The sequence below is a fragment of the Diorhabda carinulata genome, chromosome X (genome assembly GCF_026250575.1).
Source record: "Diorhabda carinulata isolate Delta chromosome X, icDioCari1.1, whole genome shotgun sequence".
Classification (NCBI taxonomy): Eukaryota; Metazoa; Arthropoda; class Insecta; order Coleoptera; family Chrysomelidae; genus Diorhabda; species Diorhabda carinulata.
In genome coordinates this window covers 53627603-53654465 of record NC_079472.1, presented here as the reverse complement: position 1 = coordinate 53654465, position 26863 = coordinate 53627603, and the positions used below count along the sequence as shown (strand labels likewise).

Below are 26863 nucleotides of genomic sequence, written 5' to 3'. Positions count from 1 at the left end.
CAGAGTGAAAAACATGTTTCGTAATAAGAAACGAGCATTTGAACAATAGGAACAGGAAGCATTGCTGGAGGTATTTGACGCTGATGAATCATTTAAATTTTATGTCGAACTAAAAAGAATGAACGCAGGATGCAATTCTCAGGTTACCTTTTGTAACGATCCCGACGGAAATCTACTAACTGACCCTCAAAAGAAGTTGAAAGATGCACCAGCTGCTTCTAGAAGCTACTTAATCAGAACGATCCAATTTTCACTAAAGCAACCGTGAGCATTGACTATGACCAGAGCAGTGATCAAATGAAACCTCCGACAAGATAGGGAATCTAGCATCATCAGAAAGCTGAAAAACAGTAAGTCGGGGTTGATGACATTCCTGTCATCCATATTTTTATTCCATTTTTGTATCAAGCGAATTTTAGGTTAGAATGAGCTGACTGAATATCTAAGTTTGTCATTGCCCTTGACACACCATATAAAAATGAGAAGAGGCAAGCTGATAACATCAGCTCAATTTGAATGAAATCACAACCTTTGCAAAATGAAAGTTATTAATATGGTAGTTAACGATCGATAACAGTCACGACACGCCGATCGACTCTTCTGTCAATATCTTTTAATACATGGCAGTTGCAAGGAGATAAGTATAATCCAACGACCATTTTTGTTCTTGAGGCGCCGATCGATACTTATTGATATAAACATCTTCAATAAATCATAAATGGAAGGATATGAGGTCAAATACATTGATCGGTTTTGGTCAAGTTGGTTCGCTTCAGAACAGTGTAAGTCCTTGTCGTTCGGATTATCTCTTATAGAATAGTTCTGTGCAACCAGAACGTTTTTTCAATGTGCAATAATTCAATCTTTAGTTTCTTATTACTAATATTGAAACTACTAATTCTTTTTTCGTTTATTAAAAAAATATCACAATGATTTAATACATAACAAAAATATATACAAATCTAAATATTAAATTATTCGACAGTTTTAATACCTATTCTTTCATTTGTTAACCTATCTACGAATTTATTTTGTTGTTCATGAACACAACCAATTCCCTGTCCCATTTTGACTTTGTCTCCGGGCATGATGGAAAATTTAAAGTTATATGGAGCCTCAAATATTAAAACGATGGTAGAACCCATACGAAATTCGCCCATAATATCACCTTTTTTCAATTCCACGGCGTTGCCCAAGCATATTTCTTCTTTAGTACGATTTTTGTATGGTTTATTTGTCTGCAGAGTTTTGTCAAAATAAACTTTCACTGTCCCAACATTCGTTGCACCTGAAAAAATGAAAATATGTTAATTTTATGACAAGAAATTACAGAAAATGTACATATCAACGTTTTTAATTTCATGTTTTTTAATTAATTATATAGGAAAGGAAGGTATTGAGGAAAATGTTTGGGGCAATAAAAACAAGTGAAGAACTTTGGAGAAGAACAACTTACTAAGTACTGAAGGATTTGTATAAATACCCCTCAATAACATGTTACGTAAAAGCTCAATGAGTAAGATAGTTGGGGCATACTGAAGGGATGCTGGGAAATAGATTTGCTCAAAGGGTCATTGAAGAAGAAGAAAGAGGTAGAAGAGGGAAAGACTAATTTAAAAATGGTTGGATGAAGTTTTGATGGATATTGGAGAGGTAGAACCGAGTTTCAGCGCAAAAGTACAGAATCGCAACTTGTGGAGAAGAATTGTGAAATCAGTTGAAGACCGATGAGAAAAGAAAAATAAGTCATGGGCCTTAGATGCCCGTAGTACTGTAAATATATATTTTATAATAGAATTGTAAATATGATCAGCATAGAAAAAAAGGGGAAAAGACTTAAAAGTATTAACACTGCCACTGAATTTTTATGTTACTTTTATTTGACACCCATGCTACCTGGAATTAGATGATGTTGTGAATATCCTCGAGTCAATTCTTTTACAACTTTCTTACGTGAAGAAGTTGGAAATTTGAATTGTAGTTCAATATGTTGGCAGGCAATGAAAGCGTCTATTCTTGAAAGGTCTCATGGAGGCGTCAAGTGAGGTTGAATTTTATTAAACATTAAGCTATATGATAAATTAAGTAACTTAGCCAGAAACTTGAGAATAATCGGTATACCCAAGCTTTTTTCCATATTAAATTTATCTTTCCATTTTCAAATTTTAATAACTTAATAATATGAATAAGAGACTGAGGGACAAGATTTCTAATAAGGAAACAATTGCTATTTATATTAAAAATTATAATTCGCTGGTTTCGAACTCAATAATTATTTTATAGCAATATTGTCAGCAAAATTTCCATTATATTCCCTTAGAAAGCAAGTATTTAGGATATTCTGATTTCCCATGTTAAAAACCTATGTTCCCAAGGTATGGATGAAAATAATTTTTGTTTTAAAGGAATATACTACAAGTATATATAGAGCTAGTTTAAACTACAATAAAATATGAGTGCTAAAGATATATGTGCATTTTTCTATATTGAGTTGTGATCATATATTGATTTTACAATAAAAGTGATGTAAATACATGAAAAATAACTTACCAACTGCAGTATATGAAAAAAATCCATAGTTCCAATGTCCTAAATAAACAGCTCTTTCATTAAGAGTAAATAGACCTGGTAGCCAACTTGCTATACTGGGGTTTACAGAAAGGAGTTGTCCAGAAAAGTGTCTTCGATGTGTAGGTTTCCATTCCGCCGGAGAATGAAATCTATAAAAAATAGAAAAACGTGAGAAAATATACACTTCACGGAAGATTGAAACTAATAACTACCAAAAATACACCAGATTTTGACATGTAGTTCTAAGTCATATCTGAAGTATTTTAGCAGTAGATTGGCTTCTAAAAAGAGAGACATCGGAATAAAGAGAGTTGATTGTAGACACCGGATTAAATAATTTGATCAGAAAAAAGATTGTGCAGAACTGGTAACATATTCAAAAGTACATCCCCTATATTTTCCAAATTCCAACGATGATAGTTCATCATTATTAAAAGATCTATTTTCATATTATTCTAACTTCTATATAAACTTCTATTTGCTCATTACAACCATAATTATTTCAATTATATCTTCAATAATGATTTTTATTTTAATAAACTACCAGTGAAGAAAAACACTTTCAATTTTTGTCATTCTAGATATGTATATTTCCAATAACTAATTACCCATGTGTACAATAGGTACGTTCCATTTAAATTGTTGACGAAAGTCGCCTCTGGCCTATTTATGAATCACAAACATTACTCATCATCGCGTCTCGATGACAAAGTTTAGTAGATTTTCTGCCAAAGGGGGATACAATTATATATAGACGTTTATTATGCCAATTTAGTTTCAAACTTATATAAGGTAATTAAAGAAAAACGCCAAGTGATGCAAAGGTTTTATTTTGCACCAGTATAAATTACCCAATCACAGCTCCACCATTGCATCTCGCAATAGCTTAGGTAGGGTTTGAGTTGGTTGAGCATCCACCATATAGAGCCGATTCTGGCTCAAGCGATTACCTGTTGTTAACAAAACTTGAAGAACACTTGGTTAAACATTTTATTTGGATAATGAAGTACTATTTATTATAAATCAGTGGTTTGTTCAATATTTCTTTTGAGACGCATGAGAAATATTTCAACATCAATGAGAAAATTGAGCTTATTGCAAAAGTGTTCTTTTTCATCAGGACAAAGAACCCGAGGGAAGTGATGGGAAGGTCTTATTTTGAACCAGTATAAAGTATACAGATACAGCTCCACCATGGTATCACTTCCTATTCACAATCAGTTTTTTTAGAATCATGTATGGTGTTTATACATCTGTCCAAGGCAACAGCTTTTTGAGACTTTATTTTCTTGACAAGTCTGCTAAATGTTTATGGAAGAACAAATTTTCCAATGGTTTCTAATTATCTAATTGTTAATTTTTTTATCTGATGACTTGTTTTCAACACATTTACAATAGAAAAGAGAGAGATACAACTGTGTTTTATGGGTCTTTAAAAAGCATTCGATGGAATCAGTAAAAATGATATATGGAAAATCCTAGTACAGAGCATTTAAATTGCTGACTTCCAACCTCGAAGTCACTGGAAAAAATCTCGTGTTAAAATGTATATTCCAGTTTTCTAAACGACAAAACAAATGAATTTTATTTTTGCAATGGTGATTTGGAATGAATATTTGTTCATCGTTCATTTTCCCAGGGGAGGTAGATGTTACTTATAGAATCTTGATGGCATATCAGAACCATCAGAAGAAGGATACTAGTTATGAGTTAGCAGCTTATTTTGTACAATTTTCTTACCTATGATAATCGCCTGGTGCCAAGTATATAACACATTGATACAATGTAGTGCCTTCGAGAGGTTTATGCAATAAAGATGTCTTGAAGTCACTGCTATATTTTTGCATTTTTGTAACTTGCTCTCCCAAAAAATCTTTTAGTGAATAAGTCACCCCTTTTACCTAAAACAAATTAAGAAAAAAAAATAGAATTTGGTAATTTCAGAATTAAAACAAATTGCCACAAAAAATGATATATTACACTAAATAAGTCTCACACAGTTATGCTGACATAAATTTTTCAATATTTAGTTTAACAGACCAATTTACTTCACTTTCAGCTTAATATATTCAAAACCACCCACAACTTGATGTGATAGTGGAATCAATACATCAAAACTGTAAACTCTGACCATCCCAAGTGGAACAGCACGAAAAGGGGACAAAACCGATACTTTGGGTTGCAGTGTATACCTTGAAGTATACATATATAAAAATATAGGGAACATAGAAACTGATTTTTTAAATCAGATTTAACTAAAAATTAATATGAGCTCACCTGTTCGACTTGTTCAGTATCAACTGTCCCGAAATGGAGGACCGTCCCGTCACAAGGTGATACGAGACAGCTGCTTTGATCAACCTGTCTCATTCCATTTTTCAGAGATCTGGCAAAAAAGTCTGCCAGACTTGGATAAGACGTTAGATCTTCATTTTCAGCTTCAGAAATGTTAACACCAAATACACTGGAGTACATTTTGTATACGGGCGGTCTCAAAAGTTCGGGTAGCTTTACATCTATAATATTAAAAGAATAGGACATGTATTTAGTTTGTCATACTTTTAGAAATTCAAATAAAAATAGAATATAACCTGTGACAAACACAAAAACGAAGGACCTTCACTGGCGATTTCGTCAGTTGAGACACATCCTTGTTTCTGAAAGATAAGGTAAAGGTAATTACACAGAAATAAGATTACATTTGCCAAAAATTATAATTATTTCTAAAAATACTTGAAATGGAATAAGAAAAAAGCCATGCAATCGAAATATTTATTAGTCTATTAATTTTTGGCAAATAATTTTACACAATATATTATTAAGATCAAATTGATTTTACATTATTGCTATTATGATAATTATACCGATTATAGAATCATTGATCATCTATAAATACTAAATTCAATTGCAATCTGTGCATTTCTGTGGTGTATAAAAACGCTCCTATAGGAAAGTGTTTTGAATGAAGAAGAAAACTGAGAAAAAAATTATCTGGAGGTTCTTGTACATTAATGTTCAATTACATTAATCCATCATGTGTAATTTTGTGGAGATGAAAAAGAAATGCTAGTTTTAGAATATCTTGCCATTGCAAGGATAAGCAAGAAATGTTTCCCATAAGAAAGTAGAACCAAATATGTTATTCAGCTTGACACCAATATAGTGGAGTTTAGTAGAATTCACAAACTAAAAAATTAGATGTGGATGTTGAGACAATGTATAATAAACTTTAATTTTGCAGTGCAACTTTGCAATTTAATAGGGATATGTAAAGATTGCCAGAGCATCTACTCATACAGTGTATTTTCTCAGATGAAACATATTTAGAGAACCAAATAAATAATCTAATAATAATAATACTTCTTGTTTGTATTAAATGAAATCAGTTTTTCAAGTCCTAAAATAAAAAAAAGTGTGAATAGAAAATTGAAAACCTTTTTAAAGGCAGTATATTAAGCTATCCCTATATAATTAACAGAGGCAAACAATTCAAAAATATGATCTTAATATTATATCCAATAACATATATGATACATACCAATTGTAATAAGGGATATAGTACAAGTTTATAGCAAAAAGAAAATTGTTTAAAATTACCTGCTATATATCCCCAGCATCTTGATACTGTCCTCAAAGGTAACATACAGTAACAATTAATTTCCCATTGCCTAGCGGGTCCTTCTTTTTGTCTCTTCCTAAATGCTCTCCATTGCATAACTGCTATTAAACATATTCCAACTGGTAAAAAGCGTTTTAATACTGTTTGCCATTCTGTTCCATCTATATTAAAAATAAATATCACTAAATGATAACTTGAAGTAATTTGTAAGATTATATAGAAGATATTTGTGAGTTGAGTGTTTAGGAGAACTATACTAATTCAATCTTAATATATAAAAATTCAGTGTCCGTGTGTATGTTACGAATGAACTCAAAAACGAGTCAACTGGTATTAATGAAATGGCATGAATATGTAATTTGGTCAAACTTAAATGATAGGGTAGTTATTATTTAAATTAATGGTCTTAATAATTAATAAGTAGTTGCCATAAGCCTAGAATAGATGGCGCCTTAGGCGAATTTCTTTACAGAGAACTGTAAAATTTTGTCCTTTGCACCTCATGGATGGCGCCACACTTTAAGGTGATATATTTTCTTAGACTACATACTATACATGTCTTATTTTGCCTATACCACTTAAAGGCGCTTCTTTCAAATCATTTTGTCTTTGTTGCGTATATTACTTATTTTTTTTACTTCTAACTTAGTTATTCAGGGAACAGCAAAATTAATTCACATTGAAAATTCAATTACTATTTTTATTAAAATGCCACCCAAAAAATCCAACCCGTAACAAGAAGACTCGATATGCACGTGTTGAAAGAGCTTATGAATCAGTCGAACAAAGAGCAGAAATAAATGCAGCTCAAAAAATTCGCACAGCTTAAATTCGTGCACGAGAACAGCGTGATAATTGTCGACAAAAAAATGCATTCATATATATATAGAGAGAACAAAACCGAGAAAATCATCGAACCAACCGCGCAGTAACAGTGGATCATTTGTTACTATTGGTGCGATGGACAAAATATGCAATTATTGTCAGGCGTTAAAATTTCGCAATGAAACACCCGGCATGTGTTGCGCATCAGGAAAAGTTGTATTGTCACCACCCCCTACTCCACCTGAACCTTTGAAATCCCTTCTTTCTGGCATTTCAAATGAATCATAATCATTTGCTTCCAAATGACGTCGTTTTGGAGCATCCAAAGCTTGTGATTTGTCATCTGATGGTCGTAATTTTGAGACAACATTCAAAATTCAAGGCAAGGTATATCATAAAATTGTGAAGAACGTGTAACAACTCGATGCCAGTTTAATTTCATTAAACAAGCAGAAGAGAGAGCAATTGTATTGTCATTAGAATTATTTCAAATCAAATCAGTCAGACACACCAACGCGTGGCCGGATCTGCTAGTGTGCTTATAACTTTATCTGATTTAAAACGTTCATAATAAGGCGGTAATTTAATCCTAGATCGGATAAGATTAACTTGATTCTAATACCTAAGTAGTTACCTCCTACTTTAGTTACTTGTTGCGTATATTGAAGTCGAATCATGAAAATACAGTCGTGAACAAAAAAATGGATTCATATCGCACGCTTGCAGTGGAAACTCTGTAGCTCCCATTCTTTTTCTGAATTCAGCATCTCAAAACCATTAGTCTTAGCTTCATAATAAGAGATCTATGTTGTGCTTTAGATATTCTTTGATAAAGAAAAAATGTCAAACGAAAAGAAATATTAAACAATGAAAAAGGGTTATAATTAACAGTAAAGAAAATACCAATACTCGATCTTGTTCAATGGTATCCTATTCTTCAGTAAGCGTCGTTTTAAGGTCGAATTTCGTAGCCGGTGCAGGATTTCTAGACCGAACTTCTCTTAAATTCATCCTATGAATGCTCGATACGGTTTAAGACCTGGCTATGCGCTGGTCTATCCATAGCGGCAATTTCGACATGCTGTAAATACTGCTGTACGGAACCTGCAGAATGTGAACGGGAATTGTCCTGCATTAAGATGAAGTTTTCGCTGATGAGCCTGGCGCAATCAACGACGTGATCCCCTAAAATTTCTTCTATGCTTCGGTTCGCCGTTAATCTCCCCGCTTCACCGCCAGTTTTAATAAAACCAACTCAGTTTTTCCTTCCATTGAAATTCCCGCTTAAACCACCCAGGAACCTCCTCCAAAAGTCTCATTTTCTTTTATGCAACAATGAGCGAATCTTTCTCCAGGTCTTTTGTGGACTTCTATCGCAACCATGCAGAGACACTCTACTTCCGTCTGAGAAGACAACGCAACCCCATTGTTCGTCAGTCTAATTAACGTGTTCTCTGGTGAAACGTGGACGGGCTGGGTTTGAATTGGGGCCATTAGCTGGCCTTTTTGGCTTAAGGTTATCTGGCGTTTTTAGGTCATGGTTAGCTGCTTTAAGTTTGAGCTCGTGTTGAACTTGAACACCAGTGAGGGGTCGATTTATCGGATGCGCACCTTTTTCTTCCAGGACCGCGTCTTCGATAAAACTTATCAGTCTTTTGGTAACGACGGTAAACTCTGGAAACAGAAGACTGAGTCATGGTTAGCGCACTGGCCACTTCTCGCTGAATCTAGCGTTGTCGCAATAGGGTGATCAGAGTAGGGACATAAGGACAACGCAACTACTGGCACAGGCGGACGATGTAGTAATCATTTCAATATCGGGAAATGAGTTTAAGGAACTTTGCAGAGCCTTCATAGAAACGGCAGAGACAGGGAATCTTCGAGTCAACGAAAAGAGCAATGAGAAGTTTTTCAATAAAACTGAATAAAAAAAAGTAATGACCTTAAAATAAGTTGAAAGTTATGTAGATCTTGTGGTGGTTATCAAGAACGACGGTGACGAGGAAGGAAATTTAGAAGCAAGGATGATGAAGGGCAGTAAACATTTGGAAGAACTGAATGCGATAATCTCCTCAAAAAAATCTCCAAAACGGCGAAACCACATAGGGAGCAACGAATGTGGAACGTGGTTCCTTAACAAAGCAGAAGAAGAGAAATTAGATATGTGGGAAAAAAATACTCAGGAGGAAACTAGGTGGTAAAAAGGAAGAATTATGGTTTAAAATAACAAATAATAAAAAAAAGCCGTGAGCAGCAGAGCTCCATCACGAAAGTCGAATTTTTCGTCGAATGAAGAATTTAACTAATACACAAACAAATCTTTCCATAAAATGAATTTCTTGGAAATGATATCAATTCTCAATCTTATTTCTTTATATGGCAAATTCGCTATTCCTCAATAAATTTTCATTTCACAAGTTAACTCTCTCTCTCTCGAATGAAAATTCATAATTTCAATAGACCCGGTAGTCTCGAACCCTCATGTTCAATTCCAATTGACAACAAAGAAAAAATTGTCATAATGACAAGAAATTTCGAAAATGGGAAGTAAAAAAAATCACCCTAGCAACGATCACGTATTATTCATTAAATAGGAGGCGGTCCAGTTCAACAATTACAACGATCAAAATGATTTCGGGCGTTTTGTGCTAGAACTGAAGAAGAAAACTTTGAACTTGAGAAAGACAATTCTTCAACATCACCCCTACTTGCATGTGAAGTTCGAACCCTCTAGTTAAACTTTTTCTAGCCAAAAAATAAGAAAATATAACAAAAATGACCATAAAATGGAGAGGGGTGGAGATGGAAAACCTACATGTGAAATTTCATTTTTCAGTCGCTTTTCATTTGACCTGCAGATGTGAGCAAAGGTCAAAAATCACTTTTTTTGCACTGCGACCCCTCGAAATATTCATTTGTTTCCAACCAAACTCTAATAACATCTATCCGCCGCCAAAAAAGCCATGTATGCTAATTTTGAACCAAATCGGACCCATAGCAATTGCTCGAGAGACGAAAATAAGAATTGTAGCTTAAACATTTTTCTTCTAGTCATGCCTACCGTAATAGTCTAATTTTTCCTTAAAAAATTCGACTAATAAGCAATTTATTTGGAGAAGTAGATATCTAAGCAAAATGATAATATCTAAAAGAATAGAGGGGCTCGGTCACATAGAGAAAATGCCAGATTTTAGACCAACAAAAAAAATGATGGACATAGAACAAGGAGGAGCAAGAAAAAAAGGGAGACCAATTAAATGGTACGCAGAGGACTGGAAAACGAAAGCAAAAAATAGAAGAGTGAAAGGGAATCACTTCCATCCTATGTAGCACGGATATATATCCGAAAGCATAAACTGTTCTTAATAAATTTATAATAAGAACAACAAAATTCGTAGAAAAAGTACAGTACTAAAGCACGAGTCGCAATTCATTTATTTCTCCTCAAATGTTAAATGCTAGTCGAAACTCTTGTTTTATATATACTTATAAACAGGTTTTCGATTGCCAAGTAATTAATAAATAAGTAATAAATAGTAGTTCAATATTTGATATTTTAAAATAGTATATTTCAATTTTTTCTAAGATACCTGCCTTATTTAAACATCTTAACACTGACCAATTACCGATAGTTCACCATCTTTCAACTCACAAATATTTCTTCAAATTCTACATTCTATCACCACTTAGCGTTTACCAAACTAAAAAAATCTATCAAACCTTCTGCAGATTGATGATTAATCAAATAAAACAATTCGATATCTAGTTTCTCCATAATTAATTGTAAGAATGTTCACAACAGTATTAGAAATATGTCAGAATTCTAATACTTATATATACGAAAAAATAGAAGGTTATCCTATAATAACCTCTGGTTATCGTAGTTGGACTTACTTGAAGATTTCTTCGTAGTAGATAAACTTCTGTTGACAGCTGGTGTGAGGAAGAACCTTGAACTTATAGTCGGTTTTGGAGAAACGAACACGATGTTCCTAAATGGTATACGTCTATAAAGCCTAAAATAAGCAAATTCAATTATCTCTAATAAATATGTACCAACAACAGAAGTATAAACAAATAATTAAAATAACGAATGCCGTTAAGAAATTATTAGAATCAAATAGTACAAATGAATATTAAGGTCTTTTAAACACACGTGATTTTTCGAGACCAATTATCGTTGAATTAACTAGTTTTACTATTGGTACTTATTACTGTGAAATTATGATATACATACCACAAAAAATGGAAATACTTAGGCGGTTTGACGGAAAATGACTTTTCAAAGGTTTACAACTAACATTACAGTTGTTATATTGTTAGTTTCAGTCATGTTTCTGATGTAATTTGTCAAAATTTTACATAAATCTGACAGAAAGTATGCGGGTCGTAATTGATAAATACTAATTAAAACCTAGATACTAATCAAAAGATAGCTTGCATTAAAAATTGAACCGAATGTTCGGATCCTTTTAACCGTAAAACGAGGGTTGCTCTTAGTTTTTTGTTACTTAATTGTATTAGTTCCTTCATTACCAAACTTAAAAGTTAGGACAAGGTTTAGCACCCTCACGTATGAAAAACTTTTGGATTTGTCAATTTGTGAGAGATTTTTTTAATATAAATACAAAGACGAGGGTGTTTAGATAGAATCCAGATATGAACATAATTTATTTATGAATACTCAATTAGGATATATTGGGAAATAAGAACATTGGGGAGGTTAACCCTCTGATGTAATTTTTTTTGTATAAGGCGTGTGCGACATGAGACATTTTGTTTTAACTTTGAATAGTCTTTTCATGCCACATATAAACTCGATTTTTGTACACTACACATATACCTATACTTTTTTGGTTTTATTATAGTAAGTAGGCATTGTTATATATTTACTTGTTTTTCACTTAACATAATTGTTATCGTTAGAACCAACTCTTCACTATTCACTATTGACCTTCCTGAATTCCCCTGTAGTCGAAAGGATATTTTCGACATACCGAAACCTGCCCAGCATACAAAAAAATGAAGCAGGCGCAGGGAACCAGGAGACCTTCTACCAGGGTTACTTCAAACACAAACCACCCCATTTATAAGCGCCGACGAACCACAATGCTTTCGTGGGAAGTGACCTACAAGTTTGACATTTTTAATAGTGAACGCCTCAGAACGTGTTGTCATACGAGTATTATTTGAGTTGTTTACAGATATTTGGAACATTCATCTTGGTCAAAACATGAATTAAAATCACGATCTTTTCATGTGATGATTTTCTATGACTTTTGACGTGGACTGAACCAACAGAAGTGTGTCGATCCATTCGCTTCGACTTTTGGTGACAAAGCACCATCTCGAGCCACCGTGTTTTGCTGGTGAATTTCGTGAGGGTCGTCCAAAATCGGATATTGTATCAGAAAACATCGATGCTGTGCGTAATCTGATATTGCAACATCGTCATGTAATATACCGTGAGATTGAAGCGTACTTGGGCATTAGTTCCATTCGCATACATTTAATATTGTATGAACATTTGGCTGCGAAAACAACAACCGACTGTAAGGGTCTTTCGAGACGATCCACAGCCAACAAAAGTTGTTCGCTCACAAAGCAATTCGAATCAAATGGATGGCTATTTTTTCGAAATAACTAGACATGTCTCCACCGTTCCATTCTAACACAGTAAAACGGTCAATTCTGAGTGATAAACCAGCATTTGTTTGCCATAAGTGTTCGAAAAAATCAGGGAAATCAATCTCAGAAGACGAATCATTCTCCACCAGTACAATGCGAGCTCTCACACATCAGTTCAAACAAAAACGTTTTTGATCAGTAAAAACATCCATTTGATGGATCATTCACTGTACAGTCCTTGTTTGACACCCAATGATTTCTTCTAATTCCCGCAGATAAAAAATAAAATGCGAGATCAACGTTTTTCTACATCTTAAGAAGCGGTTGATGCGTTCAATGGGCCTACCCATTCGACCGCTATTTTGCAAAAAAATTAACCGGACTGTGTTTCAATTTATTGCTAGTCCGCACATATTCACTTGATCCTGTTGCTTCAGATATTTTTTGTTCCCTAACTTGAAAAAATGGCTTGGTAAAAAGCAATATCATATAAAAGACGAGGTGATGACAGATACAAAAGTGGGGATTCACTGGATTGAAATAACTTTGTCAACATTATGCAAGTTACCATCCAATAGATTCCAATACACACTAGAGTGGAGGGTAACGAAATAGGTAACAGACTCGTTAAAAAGATAAATCCTTCTTAGGACTTGAACCCTTTTGTGGAATCAACTATAGAATAATAGATAAAATACTGAAAAAGAATGTAGATAGGGATAAGAACAGTTATTGGACAATTTATGAGGGGTGTGACAGACAATGATACTCCTGAAAAACTCTAACCAGGAAAGATCTGTTGAAAGACCTAGATATAGAAGAAAACAATCCACGAATATTAGCAGAAGTCTTGTCGGGTCACTGCCTCCTCAGTGAACACCTAAAGACTCTAGGTTTAGTCTAGTGCAACGTGCAGATTCTGTTACGTAGAGGACGAAACCTATATCCACATTCTCTCGAAGTATGAAATAAGAACTCTAAAGTATTCCACCTGGAAGCGCCTGAAATAGAAGACGAAGATCTCTGGCAATTACAGCCATCTCACATCCTAGATTTTTTAAAAGGAGTGGGATTAATGGATCAGCTGTAAAAACTGAGTATCCCCAGTTCCACAGCAAGAAAAGGAGAAAATAGATTCTTTGGATCTCAGTAAACATGATACCCTGAACTACATACAAGCTGCGTTTAAGAAAAATTGAGATATCAAAGCTACTTTTGAAAACCCATTTGGAATTTCCAAGAAATCGTTTTGAAATTTTTGAACAAAAGTTAATTTATCAAACATATTAGTAGAGAATGACAACAATACTAAATACAATTCGAATAATCAGTTTCATATAAAAATTGAATTAAATGATTCATGAATCACGTATTGTCATCAAAGTTGAGGAAGTGAATGACATTTGAAGTCAATAAGTTCATTAAATATTAGTGAAATTTTGATTAAAGAATTTCATCCAGACAGACAAACTAACAGAATAAGACTGGTAGAAATATTTATTAAATATTTATTTATTACTTCTACAGGGTGTTTCTAAATTCATACAACAAAGTTCAGAAGGTATTTGCTCGTATGAAATTGAGATGGGTCTTTTTTATAACAAAATTTTCTCATCCCACCCGTTTCTGAGATATCACCCTTAAAAGGTGATGACCAAAATTAAGTTTTTATTTTTTTTTCTAAACGTGTACGGCAATCTATAACACGTAAACTACGTCCATGTATTTTGGTTAGAAGTCGTTATTTCCAACATTTATTATGAATCATATTACATTTTATATCTTTATCGTTTTCCAGCCAATTTAATAAAAAAATTAAAAATTTTTTTCTCTGTAGCTATTGGTTTTGAGAAAAAAATTTATCAATAAGAAACATTTTTAAATAAAACAAGGATTTTAAGTTATAATTTTATTTCATAAAACTTCATTTATAAAAAAGTTTTGATATGAAATATAGTAAGGGTTGCTAATTTCCCTCCGTACAGGAATATTGAAAAAATACCCGTAGTTGGTCCTTTTCGAGTACATGAAAATTGCAGAATTTCAAGTTTCCACTTTTATTGAACTTCGAAAAATAAAAAAAACTCTGGGAACGGGGTGGGATGAGGAAATTTTGTTATAGGAAAGACCCATTTTAATTTCATACGAGCAATAACCTCCTGAATTTTGTCACATGTATTTAGAAACACACTGTATATTATTTAGTAGTCATTTTTTAATGAACGACCAAAAATTTTCGTATTTATTTACACTCTTTCTATTCCTGGGGTGAATTAATCAACACTGCCTATTACGTTCGTAATTTATTTACACACTATACAATACATTCAATTTATAAATATAACTTGAATAATTTCTGCGATTAATATCACTAATTCGTTACTTTTAGTACGATCATTTATTTAAAACTAAAACTGCATTTACACAAACCATTTATATACCTAAATAAAATTCTACAAAATTCTAGAACAAAAAGAAACAAATAAATAGACTTTCCTAGAGTTATTTAAAAGAAATATTGTAAATAAACCGCCCGCTATAAGAAAAAGGATCTTCCGCTATTTATAAAAAAATGTGAAAGACGCCGCGCGAATTCACCGAATTTTTAAAATGCTGGACAGGGCCGGCCTAAGAAACGATTTTGCAAACTTATTCATAACATTAATTTATCAACGTTTTGAAGAAATAAACTGTAGAATACCTACACTTTGATTATTGAAATTATATTTAAATAAAATGGAAAATTTTGTAAATTTCCACATTATTCTATCCGTGTTTCTGCTGCACTGAAGTGATTTTCCATAATGTCAAATTTTGTACATATTTTATTTTATGTGCCACATAAATTTCAATCTAGAATGAAAAATAACTCGTTTTCTGGAAAAAAATTGATCATCATTTGAAATGTGATCTCGTGTCATTCATATAAACAAACTTTTAATTACTGATAGTCTTATCATAATCGTTACGTTAAAATAAACATTGTTGGCTGTATGAATTATCACTAATCAGTTTGACCTTTCACATATTTTCCCACGCATTTATCTGTTATACATGCAATTTTATAAAAACAAGGTTAAATACAATCTCAACTTTAGAAGATAACATTCCAAAACAGCTAGTGACGAAACAAATAGCAACACCAGCTTATTTACTAAATAAATACTATAAATTAGGAAACTTAAACGTCCACACAAATGAAACATAATTTGTTTTTTGACCATATCGGGGTCACATAAATGATAACTATTGTTTTTGTCATTTTAGCGACTCGTTAGTCATGGAATTTCTGCAATAATATTTATGTTTATGAAAACACCATAGGTTTCTTCAATGACTTCAACGGAAGACATTACCAGCGGAAACTACCGCGCATGTGATAATTTTACTCCAACTTGTAGCAGACTAACTGCCTATATTGCTTGAATGAATTCCTATGGAAATTAATTGAAATATATTTCTCTCACTTCACACAATTTTCTAAAGAGAGAGAGAGAGAGAGAAGTGCTTTATTGTTACAATTGTCACAATTTGTAGACAAAAGCTAGTAAAAACTAAAAAACAAACATAAAAATAACTAAATAAAGATACAAATATAATAAAATTATAATATACAGAGAAAAACCAAAAAGAGTAACAAAATTATAGGTAATAGTAATAGGTGATAATTAGTATATAAGTCGTATATGAGTCAATAGCAAAAATCAAAGAAGTATGCAGCACGTCCGGAATTAATTATTATTAGAATAGACGTCGCTCCCAGAGAAGGCAGTTTCCAGTAAATATGCTCTCAAATTATAGAGAAATGCGGGAAAAGATGATATCGATTTGATTTCAATTGGTAAGTGATTGTGCATTTTTTGCATTGTAAAATATTGAGCCTAATTCTAATTGAGTAAAGGTCGTGATTCGCGTTACTAAGTGAAATTGGAGAAGCGTGCTTACGAATTAGGGAAAGGGATTCAAAGATAAATAAGGATGGAAGAGTCAGAATTTTTAATCCCCCCAGAAGAGAAGGACATATCGGAGATCCGACTCAATAAGGGTATAATAAACTGTTAAGGAGGTGGATACGTTCAGTTCTTTGGAAACTGATCTCAGCGCAAAACAGGAGGCAATATGTAACTCCCATTTCTAGGAATTGTCCACCACAAGCCCTAAGAATTTCACAGATACAACGACGTCAGTTGTGATGTTATTTAATAAAAAAGGCAGCAATGTATTTTTATATCATAAAATTTTAGTTTTAGAAACGTTGAGACAGAGAATATTAGAATTGCACCATGATTTAAGGGTGATTAGGTCACTAGATATGGTCCTATGAAGTACAGTGAAATCAGGGTTGCTTCAAGATAAACTAGTGTCGTCTGCAAATAGACATATTTTTCCACCGATGTCTAGATAGGCGATGTCTTTTATAAACAGAAGAAACAAAATAGGGCCTAGTACTGAGTCTTGGGGCACTCCACATTTTATTGGCTTGCAAGAAGATATCATTGTATCAACCCTTACAAGCTGACTTCTGTTAGTAAGGTATAACTCAAACCATGCGAGAGGTTTTTCCCTGAAACTGTAGCACTGCAATTTGTTAATTAGAATATTATGATTAACACAATCGAAAGCCTTGGAAAAATCACAAAAAGTTGTTGCTATGGAATTATCGCTGTTTAGGCTAGAGTAGATATTATTTAGGAGTGAGAATATAGCATCATTTGTGCATTCGTTACGTAAAAACTCAAATTGATGTGTAGTAAGTATTTTATATTTAATCAGAAATGATAATAGCCTCTTGTTGACCAATCTTTCTATAATCTCGGATAACGTGGGATGGAGTGCAATTGGTCGATAATTCGATGCTTGATTTTTATCTTCTCCTTTATGCATAGGTATAATTATAGCCATCTCAAGGTAATTGGGAAAAGTGCAATTTTGTTAATGAAAGTGGTAAGGTGAGATAAAGATCGTATGTTCTTTGCAAATATACGTTAACCTCACTAATAGCTGATATTTCCAGCATTATTTGTTTAAGTTATTAGACCTTATTTTTTATAAGTGAAATACAAAAAGGAGCAAAGCAAATATCTAATAAATCCTTAATGAATAGCTAACACCATAGGTCCTTTAGATATTAGACATGTAAATCTTTATGCACAAATTCTCGTCTTAACTTAGGTACTAGCACTTATTTTACTAATCGATACTGTATAGTCTACCTCAAATAGTTGCCAAAAATCCATCATCCTCAATGAATTTAAATAGATAATAATAATGAAAACAAAACCCTAATATTAAATACAAAAATCTAAGATCCGAAAAGCATATAAAAATAATGATAATACATTAAAAATGTGAGTTATAGCTCATTGCATTAGAAATCACTTCTAGATGTTTTTAAAGGATTTGATTTGATCAGAAATGTCAAAAGTCAAACGGATGCTTTTATCATTTCTATTTAAATATAAAATACTTATTACCCATCAATTTGGGTTTTTAAATAACAAATGCACAAATGATGCTATATTCTTCCTCCTTAATAATGTGTACTGTAGCTTAAACAGCCATCACTCCAGTACAACTTTTTGGGATTTTTCTAAGGCTTTCGATTGTGTCAATCATAATATTTTAATTAACAAATTGCAGTAATACGGTTTCGGGCGAACACCTCACGCATGATTACCAACAGAAATAAGCTTCTAAGAATTGATACAACGATGTCTTCTTGCAAGCCAATAGAATGTGAAGTGGAGTGGATCTTTTTGAAAAATATGCAAGAAGCACAATTTCTGTAAGATTTACAACTTTTTATCGAAGCACCACTCTTTCAAACAATTATATCGAATTTCATTCAGTTTTCTTGATTTACTAGGTGATAAATTTAATGACGCTGTATTTCACTAACATCTGGCTGGGTCTCAACAAATTCTTCTTCATCACTATCATCTAGTTTTCCAATAATATTACTCATTTTTTGTTTGTTTAATTGTCAAAATTAATTTTTGACTGACATTTCTTTGACTGATTACGACCTCACAGAAAAAGGACTAAATATTTCGCTCATTTGGCTGTTTAAGTTTGTCTTGATCTCTATACTATAATGACAGATGAATGCAATAAATATTTATTGCACAAGTGGAATAAAGATCCACTTTTTTCAGTAACTATAGTTCAATAAAGTTGTGTTTATTGAATAAACGTAGAAAAAATGTATTATTCAGTTTATTTTTTGCTTTATTAATATTGGATGTTAGGAATTGTTCTTAAAAATACAAAAGAGGTTGTGATACTCAAAAGGTCGCAAGCGACTTCAATAAAGACGTTGTAATAAAATAAGTCAAGGTGTATATAATATTATTCCAATTAATCCGCCCCGAGTTTTATTCATTGCGTCATATATTTTGCATAAAAGTTAGATGGTGTAATTTCTCATTGACCTCATTAAACTTTGACTGTTTGATATGTCTATCAAATTATAGTTAATATTTTGGAAACAAATATAATAACAGAAGTTATATGTTTTCAAAAGTGTCAACTAAACAGATTTCTAATTACATTGATTTGAATAATGATTTAATTGCTAAACTGACTATCATATTATATCTTCAACATAACTGAAATGTCTTAACAGCAATTCTATATAGGACTTTTTTTAACAATAAATTTCCAATTTTTGAAAAACAATAGTGATTTTCGAACTATAATTTTTTTTGTACATTATTTCTTAATAAATAGGAGCTTAGCTCAATGGCAATAGTTGATACAAGTTGGGAAAAACTTGTATAGTTCTTCTTAAATCAATAGCAGATTATAAACAACATTGCCGATATTTTTGTTTGATTTACCATAGGCGTAGATACCTCATTTTATAAATTTATTATTTTTATGAATACTTTTAAAAATAAGTATATCCTCTACGAGAAAGTATTCGTATAAAAGCAATCGAATCATTATAAATTGGACGGCTTTATAAAACGTAAATAGACGAGTAAAATGTACCTGCCTGTACTGCACCTTTTTGTACCCCATTCGTTTTTTTTTTTCTGGAAAACGAAAATTCTTTGTAAATAAAACAAAAAATTTTCAATTCCAAAGTATCATTATAAATAATCATGGTAGTCAAAATCGCCTGAACTAGAATCAGCGATACCACATACTCATCTTCTTCTTTGATAACATGTTTTTGAGAAGCTCCTGGCGGTCGGCTGCTAGAACTTTCTTCACTTCGTTCTACAACCTCTTTACTCAGTTCTGTAGACTGAATACATTTTCGTAATTCTGATTTTACGTTTGCTCACATTAACTCTATAGGGTTAAATATGCAATAATGATGAGGTACTCTGAGAAGAGTATGACCCTGTTCTTCGTACAGCTTGTCAATATAATAAATTTCCTCTAACTTTAGACCTTTAATAACAGTAAGCAATTCTTTGTTTGTTGGGCCTTTTTTACGAGCCCTGACGGAAATAGAAATATTTTTTTCAGACTCTAATGCTAAAATTTGAGTTTTGTAACTACTACTATTTGGTATCTTAATGAGTTGCCCCAAGTGGTAGGATGCGTTGTCAATAACGATTGTGATAGAATGTCAGGTAAAAGCTGTTCATTAAACCACTTTTCGAATAATTCTGCTGTCATATTTTCATGATAATCAGCTGCACAGTTTTTAATTTTTTTTAGCAGATATTAATGAAGCATTAGGCACGCAACTGTCTTTACTTCCAGCGTGTACTATTATAATGTGTTTCCCTTTAGAACATGGCCCATTCAAACAGCAATTTTTACTATTGTCAACCCAACCAAAATTTACTACATCGTGACTGTCAAACCATGTTTCATCTAGATAAATTATGTCTCCATAAGAACTTCGATAGTCTTTTATCTGACGCAAATAATCATGTCGCCATCGAACGAACCTTGAGGATTTGGTTATTTCCATTCGATTATTCAGTTTTTTTTTTTGTTTAAAACCACATGCTGACAAATGTTTCTAAACTGGTATAATTGTATTCTAGATAATCTGCTACCTGTTCCTGGAATACTTCTAATGTCTAATACTTTATGTCTACGCATAAAATCTTGAGTAGCTTTGTCAACTCATTTCAGTTTTTCTTTACATGCAAGTAATCAATGTCCTCTTATTCTTATCGTGTACAGAGTCATTCACGGCGAGCTGTGAGAAATGCTTAAAGTCCACCATTTTTTAATTATTTCACATTTTCGAAATTTTTGAACACATGCAGCCCTCAACTAAAAAAATTATATTTCTTAGTTTAATTGAGTCAGGTCTAATATTTTTGGGATCTGGACAATAACACTTACAACTTTCAAAATCTGTGAAAACCTTGATAAAAATTTGAGAAAATTGTGCTGAATTTCGCTGTCTAAAAACTTCGAAAACTTAATTTTTTGAAATAGAAACCCCCATTTTTCTCTTTACCATTGGATTATACGCTTTAAATTCAGGGAACTTCGTTAGTAAAATTAATATATGGGTGATTCCGTTCTAACTGTGATATTCAATGTCCTGTATTGTTTTTTTGTACTAGTCATTAATTAATAATCAATTAATAAAAATTTTGTGTTAATTGAATAATTCTTAAGATATTTAAACATTATTTTTATACAATATAACTTGCCACTTAAAGAAAACTTATACTACATCACTTGAATGTCAGTACCGTGTCATGTCCATTCCTAGAATTTACCGATAAATTATTAATTTTTTTTGTCGTAACAAATGATTTAAACTAATTACCTTATAAATTCTAATGTTTATGATCAAACTGAGGAAAATTGATGCACTTGTTGTTTAATATCTTAAGTTACCATGTCAGTACCGTGGATAAATGAGTCAGTACCGTGGAACTCAAAATCCGACATTTGTGTCTTGCTCGTGATACTTTGAAGTTGTAGTAAATTCCTCTTAGAGTTTTATTTTTACAGTAAAATAGATGAATAATATGCATAAAAAAGTTAGAAAAGTTAAATTTTAAAATCTTGAAATTTTGAATACAAAAAATCACAGTTAGAACGGAATCACCCATATTTCAAATTAACGGTTTTTGTTGAAACTGAAAAAACTGAAATTTTAATGGTTTTTAATTGTCACCTGCCGATGGCGAACAACGAATAACAAAAGTTAACGCATCAAAAATTAAAATACTTTAGTCAATTAAAAACGCTACACTAAGAGAAGAAGAAAAAAATTAAAAATTGAATTAAAATGTTCGAAATGGTTGCCCCCAACTTCCAAACATTTATGGATTCTTCTTAAAAACTCGTGCTGGGTGTTTAAGGGTGTGAGATAATTAAAAAATGGTGGATTTGGACATACTATATAAAGTTGTATTGAAATTTTATGTAGAATTAAAATAACGAAGTTTCAGAATGCTGAACACTAGTAGCAGTACTTTCCCATATACATATCGATTCAGCTCGTCGTGAAGGACCCTGTACGTCCTCATGTTGATGATAGCGAAACATTAATGGATGTTTGGCACAAAGATTTTTAAGCCTTACACGGTATAACAAACCGCCGTTAAAGAAACAGTTGACCCAATTTGGTGAAGTCCAAATGGTTGTGGGGAACAAAAAAACAGACCAAATCAACTACCAAATGAAACTAAATTAAGAGTTATTGACTTCATTAAATCACTTAGGCCGGATTTCTTCACTTCCCAATAAAGTCCCTACTAACTATTATTTACCGAATAACAAAAAATCGGTGTCTTCACCTTCTAATAAAGTAAACCTTCGAGTAAATCGAGTTATTTGCCAAATAAGTTATTAGGCAGTCACAACTGTTAATTAAAGAGTTTAGTAGAAATCTTTAATATACATCGATCGTGGTTTGTTTGTTTATTATACATATATTTGGAAATATTCGTTATACAAATAATTAAATATTTAATATGGATGCTTTTCAAGATTTAGAAGATTTTTTTGATGAAAGAATTGATTGAGGGAATACAGAAAATTTCAGAACAAGCTTATTCCGTTCGTCATAAAATTGATATTACAATTTTTTGTCCAATGATGAAATTTTTTGATCGTTTTATTTTCCCTTTTCTATCAATTATTTTCAATATAAACTATAATTTTCATACCAACACATCTTTCTCCAACTAGCGACTACTTCGTGCAAATATAATTACGCACAAATCGTTGTCACAAACACAAATTATAGGAAATCGTCAATACATGGACGATTGCTATATAGGCATCTTTCATAGTGTTACCAACAGTAGACTATTTGGTGAATACATAATAAAGTGACAAATACCTATTAATAGAATAGGTATGAGCCTTGTGATCCAGAAATCATACACTGAGACACCCGATGACAGGAGAGATGTACTCAGAAACAGCGGAATCAAACCTTCATCGTTCACAGTAATTAACTGCGGCAATGTGGTAAAATTTGAAACTTGGACTGATTTTTTGTCTTGTATCTTGTGTCACTTGTCCCTGCCCTTGTTGAAGAAGATGATATTGAGTTTGTAGATGACCCACCAATTGATGAACCTCCTCAGTAGCTATCTGGCAAAAACGATCAGGGGCCATATTTATTTTTACTTTTTAAATAATTTGTTTAGGTTCAATGTACTAAATGCATTTCTTAATTTGTTATAATGTAATTAAATAATGTATTACAGCATCAAGACTATGAAAAATTTCGGGACTGTGATCGTTCTTCCCCGTGGCCTTTCATATGAAACTATTTGAAATACTAAAGTTTGACTAGGAGCCTCATAACATTTCGAACGATCATAACAATCACATTACTACACATTTTATGTATTTTTACATTAAAGTAACGACCATTGTCCCCTGAAAAATATTTTGATTTGTTCATATGAATCCAGTTTCTGAAAGAAAAACTCATTTGGAATAAATTGGGGATGTGGATTAAATTCGGTTGTTGGTCAATAAGTTCAGGAGCTACTATCATAAAAGTGAGGCATGTTACCCTCTCTTGTTAAAATTAGTTTTTTTGATTGTTTCAAATTTCTTTTAAAATAAAAAGAATTTTATGTAATTATAAAGAAATATATCATTTATTTAATATAACATAAGATAATATTTCTGCATTAATGAAAGCCTTAGTTTTTGAACGTATAATTACGTATTTATTAAATACTGAGAGGATTTGATATTTCTTTGATATCAATGCTGTTGAAATTATGTCATTATCCATAGCAAGTACCAAGAAACGCATTATACACATTTTAATCAAAAAATAGGTTATGTCATATAAAAACATGTTTATTTATGTGATTAATCGATAACCTTACTTTAAAGAGCTTAACAGAGGTCATAAAATCAACATTTTATATAAATATAAACATAGAACAAACAAGTATGGGTCTATTGCATGTTTTAATAATCTATTATTCAATTTCATTTCTTATTTTTCTACATTATACCTGGAAGGAATCTCGTAAATCCAACTGTTCCTGTAATGAGCTTTTAGTTTTCTTAGTTGCTCCTATTGAGGTTCAGATGTATCCCCAATAGGAGACTCAACGGGGGTCTACACATATTTGCAGTGTTATATCCCACATTTGCTACCGAATTTCTAACAAAATGTTTGAATAGCAGCAGAGGATCCACTGTACATTGAAACTAGTAGAATTTTGGAAGTATTCTATTAGGAAAAAAAGTTTATGGATCTCAAATTAATTATATCAATCACTACATTTTCGAAATGCATAACTCGAACATCTTTAATTTTCTCAGGTATTTCATATTTTGTGACTTAACTAATGGTGCGTAATCATTGTGACTCAATGAATGCAGTAGAGAGCTTCTGTGCAATATCTTTATGACATTATTAGATTAAAATAGAACAATAGAAGACGAACCCTAGAGAAACTTTTGGTGCCATATAAATTCTCTCTTAATGCTGGATGCATAGTTGTTTTGCAATAATTTAAATAAAGAACTAAGAAAGCAAGCAGATACTTTTGACATAAACTATAAGAGACATTCAAATCTAAAATTTAGAATAGAATATACTTGTAAATGAAACACGAAATTTCCTTTTCTTCATAATTCTTCATTATACAATTCATGTATCAAATCTCTTTTCAGTCAAACTAATAAAAATACTTTCTTTGCTCTTTGACTATAATATGATTAGTTTTCACCAAATTAAGGTACAAATGGCTATAATATATATTTTTTTAATTACTCTAAAATAATATTTGTAGGAAGCATTTGTATATTTGTTATTTTCCAATTCAAAATATTTAATAATATTTTATAACTAATATTTATGATTTTCTTTATACACGGTCTAATTGCTTCTTATACTGTTATACTTTTATGATTTCTAAAAAATAATACTTGAGATATTGGTAGTATTGTTTTATAACTTTGGTAATTTCTCTCTTAATTTCCCTTAATTTGTTATATTCTTCATTATGGACATATAATTGGTAAATAAATTTGTTTTGTGGAATTTTCTTAACTACTAGCATTACCCTCAAGAAGTTGGCACCACATTGCTTTAAAGCATAAGGCTGAGAGCTAACTTTTAGAGAAAATGATCACGTCACCAAGTCACACCACAGTTTCTAGGTATCACAATTCTAGCAGTTCTAGGTTTATTTTTACAAATTTGTTTTAAATTGTTTCAAATTATTGCTTTTGAAAAACCTTTTTTAGAAATTTTCACTAAAAGCCCACAGTCTCCTCAATTATGGGATTATATTGAATGTTCTGAGTTGTTCTAGATTTTTCGAGGCTTCTCCACCATCTTATACAATAGCTTGTTTGCGAGCAATTTATTCTTCAGAAGTTTGGAACAAATTTAATTTCAAGCTGTTACTGCATTTTTGGTGCTCTAACATTTTCCAAAATATCTCATTCAAAAATATGCAGATTTTCATTTCAATTTTCTCTTCCAGCCCTATGGGGAACAAAGTAGAACAAGCTTAGAACAACCTCTAAAATCTAAGAAAAAGCAAGAAAATTTATATGGAAGTGTTTTCTCAAAATTGAGGTAGCAGTGTAATTTTATTTAGTTAAATAATATAATCCATTTTCTTAAAATTTCTAAAAAATCATTTCTATCAAAAGCAATATCCTGGAATAATTGAGAAAAAGCTTAAAACAACTGAGAACAATGATTATAATCTCGAAAATGTGGTGCTTGCTCAAAAATTAGTTTTCTGAATATTAAAAAAAAAAAATTTCTTAATGCTTTATTTTTGATTAATATAGAACAAACAACTGCTAGAATCTCGATACCTAGAAAATGCGGTGTAAGCTTAAATTTCGTTTTATTCAGTTTTTTTCCCAAAAATTTTATTATTAGCCTTATGCCATGTTGGAACAAAGTAGAGTAAACCTAGAACAACCTTCTGTAACTTCAAAGTACAGTGGGAACTTCTTTGGGGTACATGCATTTAAATATCAATTATTTTTTAATTGTAATTACTGTGGTTTTGGTTTTCAGTAATTAGGCTTCAGTATTTAGAAAAATAACAAAATTTGTGTAATCTGGGTATTAGTAGAATTTGAGATCTCTTTTTAAGGTTAAGTATTTATTTCAAATTTGTTTTGAATGTTTTTAGGAATCTGCGTAAGCAAAAATTACGGAATAGCACTATTTACTAAGAAAAATGTGTTGTATTGAATTTAAAAACATATTGATATAATAATATAAGATAAAAACAAAACACGTTTCATAAACATTAAAAATGTGTGCCAGAAACAAATTTTTTGCAATTAAATTAATAACTGTTAAGGCATATAACAAACTGAGAACTGTAACTAGTGTACTGAAAATTTTAACAGTAAATATTTATCATTATGTACCAGAAGTCTTTCATGGTGAGGAGAGTAGTAAATTAATTTTTATTCTACTTTATACATTCATATTGTATTAACTACGACATGTTTTGTTTATACTATTTGTTTTGATTCGTTGTATTAATACATTACTGGAATACGTAATCATCTTTTCATAATTTAAATAACATCAATGAAGTTTCCTCATTATTCTATACAAAAATAGTAATTATGTACTTACATGCGAGTTCTTTGAATCAATATAGACATCCTCAACTTGTCAATGTTGTCTTCTGGACATAAAATTATGCTCCAATTAAGAGTTTTATTAGAAGTAACAACACAGAAAAAACATGAACAAAAGAACTCAAGACAATAACACAATGTGATTGTTAATATAACCTAATAAAAATGCTTCGAGAAATC

The 26863-nt window shown here is 31.7% G+C and overlaps 1 protein-coding gene and 1 long non-coding RNA gene across 4 annotated transcripts; one reads left to right on the top strand and one right to left on the bottom strand.

The window, feature by feature from the left end:
• The first annotated feature begins 132 nt into the window (after positions 1–132).
• Positions 133–1574, top strand: LOC130901997 (uncharacterized). The gene is made up of 3 exons (XR_009060347.1): positions 133–350; positions 420–782; positions 1385–1574. It is a non-coding gene; the product is annotated as an uncharacterized LOC130901997 (long non-coding RNA).
• Positions 899–26863, bottom strand: LOC130901995 (phosphatidylserine decarboxylase proenzyme, mitochondrial). 3 transcript variants are annotated; one of them, XM_057813764.1, is made up of 7 exons: positions 26679–26863; positions 10910–11031; positions 6169–6351; positions 4849–5087; positions 4312–4472; positions 2551–2720; positions 899–1288 (listed from the first exon to the last, which is right to left on the bottom strand). In XM_057813764.1, the coding sequence occupies exons 1-7, from the start codon at positions 26705–26707 to the stop codon at positions 975–977; spliced, it is 1218 nt and encodes a 405-aa protein (XP_057669747.1). In that variant the 5' UTR covers positions 26708–26863; the 3' UTR covers positions 899–974. The 3 variants fall into 3 exon arrangements, with proteins under 3 accessions (XP_057669747.1, XP_057669748.1, XP_057669749.1); XM_057813765.1 differs by lacking the exons at positions 10910–11031; positions 26679–26863 and adding an exon at positions 10736–10823; XM_057813766.1 differs by lacking the exons at positions 10910–11031; positions 26679–26863 and adding an exon at positions 10610–10788.